The 9,713-nt window shown below is 45.5% G+C and overlaps 1 protein-coding gene across 1 annotated transcript in view; it reads left to right on the forward strand.

Moving 5' to 3' along the window:
* The window catches only part of LOC147623456 (putative serine/threonine-protein kinase BSK3), a 40,734-nt gene extending 31,298 nt beyond the window's left edge, over positions 1–9,436 (forward strand). The window contains exons 8-10 of the mRNA XM_086821614.1: positions 8,120–8,284; positions 8,533–8,646; positions 8,868–9,436. Of these exons, the coding sequence (XP_086677740.1) occupies positions 8,120–8,284; positions 8,533–8,646; positions 8,868–9,116 (528 nt within the window). The 3' untranslated portion in view covers positions 9,117–9,436. The remainder of the gene's footprint in view (positions 1–8,119; positions 8,285–8,532; positions 8,647–8,867) is intronic.
* The last annotated feature ends 277 nt before the right edge of the window (positions 9,437–9,713 follow it).

The raw sequence follows: 9,713 nt of genomic DNA on the forward strand, positions 1-9,713 counted from the left end.
GAACTGGAAGGTGTTCTCTTTGCATGTGGTGCAACCTGACAAGCTGCCCTGACATCTCTGCTTCTTCGCCGGCTTCCCCTCCCTCTAGTTGGGTGTATTTGGTGAGTTTTGGTGGAATGTTCTGCTGCTGTCCAGCCTCTTTCTCTCTCAGATTTGAGAGGGGGCTGATTGGTCCTGGTGCCTCGCTTCGTTGGAGAGCGCTCAAGAGGAGATTTGTGTACTTTGCTACTGTGGATATGGCTCCCCTCTTACGAACAAGGATGGCAAGTTGGACGGAACCAACTATGCCCATTCGAAGTTGAATATGCGGATCCGGTTCATCCACAAGCGTTTGTGGGAGATTATTCAGGGCAATGAGAAGAAGCCGGAGCATCCTCAGAACTCTAGGACGTGGACCTAGGATCCAGAGGACGAATTCCTTGCGGAATTACAAGACTGGGAGAATCGTGATTCGAAGGCGCATTCAGTGCTTGTGTGGACCATGACAAAGGAGGTCGCAGCGGCCTTGCTAACTCTTACCAGCGCACCTCAAGTATGGTCCAAGTTGGAGGATCTCTTTGCTCGAGATTCGTTGATAAGGGCAGTTACTTTGCAACGGCAACTCTACGGTCCGTTATTTCCTGTTGGCAGTTCCATGCAATTGTTTCTCATGAAGGCAAAGGTCATCCATGACCAGTTACTAGCAATGGGTGTTGCTTTGTCCTCAACTTAGTTGGTTGCACTTATCCTCACCAAGCTTTCCCCGGAGTATGATGTGGTTTCTTCACAACCACTCGGTTGGATTTTGATGACCTTAGCTCCCTTCTCTTGGAAGAAAAGTCCGTTCTCGTTTCTCAGGGTAAGATTAAGGTGTCTCTTAATAGTTTTGATCAGGCACTTATTTTAGTTCAGAAGAAAGGTTGGAGTCGCTGCTTCTCATGTGGGAAGAGAGGACATCTGTCCAAGGATTGTTTGTCCAAGAAGGAGGAGGAGACCAAGGGCAAGTCTTCATCTCAGAAGAAGGGCAAAGACACGACACATGACAGTGATACATATACTTCTAGTAACACATCTAGTGCTCCCAGGGCGCTTCCGGCTCGGGAGGACCACGATGTTGTACTTCTCTAGTACACATGCAGATTTTTCCATGTACTTCTAGCCGAAGGAGGCTTGTGGGCGGGAGAGGGGGTTGGTAGCAGTTCCATTTGTTGGTGCATGGGAACCATGAGTCCGAGTTCCAAGCATTAAAAATATGGCAGGACATGGTCATCTTTGGTGTAGCAGAGATTATGGACAGGATCTGTTTCGAGTTCATTGTTCGAGGCTTTTGGAACATGATGTGTTCATAGTCCACCGATCGGGATTATGGACACGGTGTGTCCAGCAGCTCATCATCTTATTCTTGGAGTTCAGTGCACACTTGTGTGGGAATTCGGAGCCAAGCAAAGTTCCTTGCTGTTCGTGGTGGTATTTTTGTTTGCAGGAAACAAGTTGGCGGGTGCTCTCTCCGAGGTGATTCCAGTATGTGCAGTACTGGAGGGTCCATATTGCATCTTCATCAACTTATCTTCTTTAGATTCTTGCACACACTGAGCTGTAGAGGGGGTGTTAGAAATAGTGCATCTTAGTGTTATGAGGCTTACCCTATTTATTGGGTATTTTATCCATTTTCTCCTTGTGTAGTAAGTCGTGAGGGTGTAGGCTTGTTTATAGAGGCAGTCCGCTAGCTCACATATTCACTATATAAGGCAGGTCCTCATATTCACTTGTAGAATCCAATCCCTGCACTTTGTTCAACACTACTTGCTAGCTATTGTCATTGTAAAGCTTCATGCTGTTGTAAAAGGTGATCTTGTCCACAAGCTCTCTCTCCTTTGCTCCCTCTCTCTCTCTCTTGTTTTGTATATGCTTCTGCCTATGCATACTCCAACAGAGGGCTCTATCGAACATGTATGCTAGTAGGGCACTAGGGTATGATCAGTATGTGAGATGTTCTTGGTAGAGTCCCTTGTGATTTGGGGATGCCCATTACGTAGTCTAAAGATGGCCTTGAGGACCTTACCCTTTGTGAAGAAGGTGGAGGTTGTCATGTGCACAGTGTGTATCTATCGTGTGCTACACGCACACAAGACTAGCTTCAAGGTTTGGGGAAGCTTGGAGCTAGGCAGGCTGATTGGCGAGCTGAGTTAGGGATAGACTAACGGGCGGGCACCCAAGTGTGGACGCCCGATGACCAGCCAAGAGCCTATAAAAGGGTGGCCAAGGTTAGTCATTAGATATATAGAGTCTCGCGTGATTTGTGAGAGCTCTATGGTCTGGAGCCTGGATCTAGTGCAGACGTGCACCTGCTTTATGCAGCCGAGGCCGGCAGCAATCTCGAGGCCCGCGAGGGTAGCTTCGTGGCGGTATGGGACGTCGCGAGGTGGAGATTGGTCGGTACGTCAACCTAGCTAGCTCAGCTCGTGGCTCGGTGGGGACAACCAGTATAGTATTTTAGGTGATTGTATACATCCCTCTCAGAGACCTCTTGTAAATACAGTTGATTTCGGAAATATAATGGATTCTTCTTTGTATATTGCTTTCCATTGTGTATTGATTCCACTTTCTTCATTTCTCATCCCTTCCATGGAAGTCAATGAATTAAGTGTGTTTGAAAGCAAAGAATTACAGAAGATACTTCATTCGTTTCCAGATGTATTTTCTAAGGAACTGCCATCGGGTTTACCACCTGCTAGGGCAGTAGATCATCGTATTGATTTGATCCCTGGTGCCCATCCTGTCAGTATTCCACCTTACACAATGAGCCAAGCTGAGGAAGATGAGTTGGCTAAACAACTCGAAGATTATTTGAGGATGGGTCAGATCCGTCCAAGTAAATCACATTGGGGTGCACCTGTGTTGCTTAGGAGAAAGAAGAACAACACCTAGAGAATGTGTATAGATTTCAAGAGATTGAACAAGCTGACAATTAAGAACTGTTATTCTCTCCCTAGATCAGATGACCTGATTGACCGGTTAGCTGGAGCGAAATATTTCACGAAGATAGATTTACGTACTGGCTATCACCAGATATGTATTCATGAAAGGCATGTCGAAAGAAACGCCTTTCGGACTAGGTATGGCCATTACGAGTTTCTCGTATTACCTTTTGGGTTAACCAATGCTCCAGCCACTTTCCAGCAAATGATTATATGCTAAGTTAAGTAAATGTGAGTTTTTTATGACAGACATCATTTACTTGGGACACAAGATCACTAGAGATGGATTGAGCATTGACTATGATCGAGTTCAAAAGGTTCTGGACTGGCCTATACCGCGAACAGTGAAACAACTTCGTTCTTTTCTCGGTTTTGTTGTTTTTCTTTGGAAATCTGTGCGGGAGTACTCTCAGCTCACACTACCGATGACCGACTTATTAAAAGGTCGTGGACGTAAGTCAAATCAGCCTATCACTTGGAATAACGATTTGTATGGCCTTCAGACTTTTGAAAGATAAAGTCAAGGAAGCATCTATCTTAGCATTACCCGATCCTAGTTGGCCTTATGTTCTTGAAACTGATGCTAGTAACTATGCCATCGGGGCTGCTCTATTTCAAGATGGTAGACCGGTTGCTTTTGAAAGTAAAAAGCTAGACGACACTCAATCTCGTTGGCCAACCCTTGAGAAGGAGCTTTATGCTGTGATTCATGCTCTCAAGATTTGGAGACATTATTTATATGGCTCCAAGTTTGTGGTATTGACTGATCATCAGTCAATCAAGTATGTGTGTGATGTGGATGATTTGAGAGCAAGAAAAGCTCGTTGGGCTGAGTTAATGCAAGATTTTGATTTTGAGATCCGTTATCGGAAAGGATCCATGAATAGTGTTGTAGATGCGCTTAGTCGAATTAGGTGAATACTTTGTCGTTCACCGAGATTTCTACTGACTTATTTCAGTCATTGAGAGGGCTTTGCAGGACTGATAGTTATTTTGGTCCATTTTGGCAGATGATCCAGGAGGGGAGTTGAATGATTGACCAAGACTCAATGACTGAACAGCCTACCATTCAGGCTGCAGGAGGCCAGTGGATGATTCGGAATGGTTTACTATTCCGTAATGACAAAATTTGTGTACCACATATTCCGGACATTAGGTTCACGATTCTTAAGAAGTGTCACGATGCCCCTTCTGCTGGACACCCTGGGGTACATAGAACACTATCGTTAGTGAAACACACTTTTTATTAGCCAAAGATGAAAGGGTATGTAGAAGATTATGTTCTCAAGTGTCAAATTTGTCAGGCAAATAAAGCTGAACGCTTTAGACAGGCTGGGTTGTTGCATCCTTTGCGAATCCCAGGTAATAAATGGGAAAGTATTTCCATGGATTTTATTACCGGATTGCCAAGAACACATCAAGGCCACGATTCTATTTGGGTTGTGGTAGATCGCTTGACAAAAATGGCTAGATTTTTACCAACTCGGAAGTCTATTACAGCTACGCAATTAGCACAGCAGTTTATCAAGCAATTGTTTAGACTGTACGGGTTAATGCAGGACATAGTCAGTGATAAGGACTCTAAGTTTACGAGTGATTTTTGGAAACTTGTTTTTGAGAAGTTGGAAACAACTTTGAATTTGAGTTCCTCAGATCATCCTCAATTTGATGGCCAGACGGAAAGAGTAAATCAGATTTTGGAGGATATGCTTCAAGCATATGTATCCAAAAGACAGAGTTCATGGGAGGATTATCTTCCTATGTTAGAATTTGCATATAACAGTACTAAGGATACGAGTACAGGTTTTAGTCCTTTCATGCTTATGTATGGTTTTCAACCTAGATCACCTGTTACAGTAGGATTCTCAGGACTTCAGCATGATGCAGCACGTAATTTTTTGCAAGATATGCAAGAAATGTTACAAGTTGCGAAGGAATCTATTAGAAGTGCTCAAGACCGAGACAGATTTTATTCTAATAGACATTGTTCACCCAGAGAGTTCTCTGAAGGAACGATGGTGTATTTGCGAGTTCCAAAAGATTTCGAGACTTTACGGACAGGTTGATCTCCGAAATTATCCCCTGGATACTGTGGACCATTTCGTATTACACGAAGGATTGGTTCAGTTGCATATGAATTGGATTTGCCTTCTCATGTGAAAGTTCATCTTGTATTTCATGTCAGTAGACTTAAGGAAGTACTGGGTAGAACATACCAGTTAGTTACTCCTCAAGAAATTATAGATGTCGAGAACATGACATTTGTTCCGCACGAACCTGAAAAGATTCTTGGATTTCGTGAAAAAAGATTGCGTAATACGCTTATCACGGAATACAAGATCAAGTGGACGCTACATGGGAGACATTGACTACTCTTCAGAGAGATTACCATGGCTTTTTAGTGAGCTCAGGAGTGAGCTCTTAGAGGAAGGGGAGTATGTCATGTGCACAATGTGTATCTATCGTGTGCTACACGCACACAAGACTAGCTTCAAGGTTTGGGAAAGCTTGGAGCTAGGCAGGCTGATTGGTGAGCTGAGTTAGGGATAGACTAACGGGCGGGCACCCAAGTATGGACGGGCGGGCACCCAAGTGTGGACGCCCGATGACCGGTGAAGAGCCTATAAAAGGGTGGCCAAGGTTAGTCATTAGATATATAGAGTCTCGCGTGATTTGTGAGAGCTCTATGGTTTGGAGCCTGGATCTAGTGCAGACGTGCACCTGCTTTATGCAGCCGAGGCCGGCAGCAATCTCGAGGCCCGCGAGGGTAGCTTCGTGGCGGTATGGGACGTCGCGAGGTGGAGATTGGTCGGTACGTCAACCTAGTTAGCTCAGCTCGTGGCTCGGTGGGGACAGCCAAGACTGTGGGCTTGCCCACGGCTGTCATGGTTGGGAGGTGAGTCAGGCCTACACCCCCTTGTTTGTTTGTTTGTTTGCAGGTTTCGAGTCTCGTACCAAGAGCGTTCCACGAGGAGATCTGGTGGGGATTTGACAGAGGTGGTGGGGCGGGGATTTGGAGGTGGGGACAGAGATGGCTGATGGGGAATATTATAGAGGGTGCGTGCATAAGAGGCCAAGCATGTGATAGGTGCGGGGGGGCAATGTTCTTGGAGTTTCCACCAAGCCTCTTTGCCCTAAGAAGAGTTGGTATAATTCATCCTCTTTCTGAGTGTAGAACTCTTGTTTCTTGCGTTGGTTGAGGTGGTAAGAAATCCATTGCACTTGGCATTACCGTGATTTGCCCAATGCGTACCTCATGCTTAAAGACAGGAGCGTGTGGCTCGGTGTTCGTCATCATAGAGAGAGAGAGAGAGAGAGAGAGAGAGAGAGAGAGAGAGAGAGAGAAGAAAGAAAAGAAAAGATATATTAATGTCTACGAAAGGTCAGATTGGCCTATGAGACAAATCTGTATACAACAAGTCCATGTCCTGAGTATCATGGAAAGAAAAACTGAAATGAAAAGCTAATCCTATTCATACATTGTCTAGCATGCTATAGATGTATAATCATGATAGGTGGTATACTACTAATTCCACCCAATGGAGATGGTGGGGTGTAGTAAATCATCCTTGTGGCATGGTGCGAGGACTCTCACATTTGTTGTGCCCTGGTGTAGCCTTTGGACTCTCTCCTCCATAGCTCTACGGTATCGTGCCTGGATCCGGGCAGATTGGGCCTAATGGAGTTGTGGTGGTCTGTGTCCGGGTAGTCGCGGTCTCTTGGTAGCTTTGATCTCCGAGGCTCTCTGTAGTGTGAGCCCTCGTCGGGATGTAGATGATATAGGGGGAGGGGGATGTGGCTCGCTGATAGGCCTGAAGAAGCTGGTGATCTGTGGCTGGGATCTCTGCCTTTGCAAGTAGAAGCCTCTCTCGATGTCGGTGTAGCTCAAGGAGGAAAAGGCCTAAGCATCTCTAATCAGGATACTCCATCACCCGGCTAAGTGGGCCAAAACCCTCTCTGAACAAGCAGTGGTATCTCCCTCTGATCTCATAATATACAGGGCATCTGCATATGTAATGCTCCTCTGTCTCTACCTCTCTGTGGCATAATCTGCATATTGTCCTCTCTAGGGGTCCGTGTTGCTCTCCCTTAGTCACCCTCATAGCGTGAGACATGTGTACATCCATATAGTCTGGGCATCTGACAAATCCATCCTCTCTAAATCTAAGGAAATGATTGCTGTAGTACTGCATCTTGGTGGGGAAGGGGACCCAACCAAGTCTCCTTGGTGTGCATGTGGATCAAATCTTGTCTCAAAACTCTATTACTCTGAGAGAGAGAGAGAGAGAGAGAGAGAGAATGAAATACATATCACGGGTAGTAAAATAAAAATCAAAGAAAGTAATAAGAGCTGAAATGTCAGATCTGATCCCAAAACAAAAAGTGTCCAGCTCTCATATCCCCTAAAATATCCCGCATAGGACGCTACAACATGGCACCCAATGTAGTAAAGCTGGGCTGGCGGGAGAAAGTCTTGTGGTGGTGGGAGATGATGGCTCTGATCTTCCTGTAGTGACGCGGGTGTGAGCGGGGGCCACGAGGTCGAGGGCGCCGGGCTTTACATAGCTCAATTGCTCTATCTAGTATCACTCCTGTCGGCCGAGCTCCTCATTCAGCCTGAAGGTCAGGATCATGGATTTCCCAGACCAGAGATGCTTGGGACTTTTCCTCCTGGAGCTTTGCAGACACAGGGAGTCCCTTTTGCGGCATAGACCGGAGAGAGAGAGAGAGAGAGAGAGAGAGAGAGAGAGTCAAATACCACAAGGGTCCATGAGACAATGGTAGTACATCAATATGCAGTAATCATGCAGGGTGGTATGCAACAGGGAAAAACTAAAATTCAACCACATACTGCAGACTGCAGAGAAGCCTCCAAAACCCGTAAAAGAAAGACTATATGAGTCCAATGTGTGTCGAGGCTAGCGTCACTAGAGAGTCAGAGATGTGAACTGTATGCATGAGTAAGGGGTTCTTTCTAGATAGAACCATGTTGACAGTTATGCACCTCTGCAATAAGTTCCTCTGAATCAAGGGTACTCCTTGGGGAAAAAGCATGTTGACTCTATGCTTGCTGATGGTATTATGCCCACCAGCATCATCATGTCTTTCTTCTAAAAGAATTGTACTTTTATTAGATTTCACCCAGCACTGGCTTCTTGCAGGTTCCTTCATATGTTTTGATGAGCATAAGGAGATTGGAGACCATCCAACCTCAATTTCATTCAATGTCTGCAATGTGGGAGGCATGCTCCAGAAACGATTTGACAGCCATATACGACTTGATGCTGAAGACAGGCTATAAGGACGACGAAGGCACAGAAAACGAGGTCATTTCGGAACTATTTCCTTCTGAAAGCTGCCCTTGTTTAATGGTGTGATATGCCTAGAGGTCTGTAATGCCCCCACGTGGTTTGGCTTGGAGGGGGGTGTCTACCAGCTGGTCAATGTAAAAAATACACCTGGCGTTGTTGCAGTTGGAGTGGGAATGCAGAAAGTCTGTGTCTGAGTAGGTTGCCCACTTCTTCTGATTTGGTTCTACAATGTACTGATAGTAGTTGTGCCTCTACATTTACAGCTTTCGTTTCAAGTCTGGACCAGACAAATGCAGGACATGTTGTCTTCCAAGAAGAGAGGTGATAGTGCATTCCGAGAGAAGGATTTCAAAGCAGCCATTGACTGCTATACACAGGTACAATTGCATGTGGGGGATGCTCTTGCTCAAGGGAAGAGGGCTTTTAATGTAAATTTTTTCCTCTGCAGCTTGAATATTAGCCACCTTCTTCTGTGCATTACACACCATTACAGTCGGCTTTCTCAAAAATGCAAAATGCACTTCCTCCTTGTGTGTGTGTGCGCGCGTGCATGGTGTGGGTGTGTGCATTTTCCTAATCTCAGAGTGCTCTTTTGCAGTTTATTGATTTGGGCTCAATGGTCTCTCCTACTGTCCTTGCAAGAAGAAGTCTGGCCTTTTTGTTGATTGACCAGCCAGATGCTGCTCTTGGCGATGCAATGCAGGCGTTGACAGTAAGCCCTCAGTGGCCAACAGCATATTACCTGCAAGCTGCAGCCCTTACAAAACTTGGGCATCAGGAAGATGCAGAGGAGATGATGAGGGAAGGACAGGCTATCGAGGCTCAGCGACTGAGCATGTCTTTGTAAGGCACATACTTGCCGACAGTTGAAAATGTGTGTAATGCTGGCTTGGATTCGCTTAAATATCGTCTTGCAAGATGATTTGTGATACATATGAAGTGTTAATGGGGGCCTTGTGCTGTACACTAGTAGCAGGAATTTGGCTGATTGGATGGATCTCCCATCAAACACTAAAGATACATAGCAAGGGCCTCCTGGGCTTTAGCTCAGTGGTAGCGCATGTGCCTCTTCCTACAAGGAGGTAGGTATTGAGTTTGAATCTTCCCTAGTGGCATCTAAAAATAACTTTAGTACCTTCTTGCAATACAACAAGATATATGGCACGGGTACATTCAATGCTCCAGAGGCTTGCCAGCTTGATTCATTAGTTCAGAAATTTCAGCTTTAACTCATGTCAAAAGTTAGTCAGTTAGGCTGGGTTCAGAAGTGGGTTTGTGCCCTGTCCCCTCAGGAATCTCAGTTTGAAAACTTCAACCTTACTCATAGGCTGGTTTCCATGTAAGAGATGGTTGTGTTGGGGAAGCAAACGGTTTTTGAACTCGACATATCAAAATCCTATCGAACGAGTTCAGAACCACAAATTTTGTGGACTGCTGTCTTCAT

Source organism: Cibotium barometz, chromosome 27, assembly GCF_041138505.1.
Source record: "Cibotium barometz isolate CiBa-2024 chromosome 27, ASM4113850v1, whole genome shotgun sequence".
Classification (NCBI taxonomy): Eukaryota; Viridiplantae; Streptophyta; class Polypodiopsida; order Cyatheales; family Cibotiaceae; genus Cibotium; species Cibotium barometz.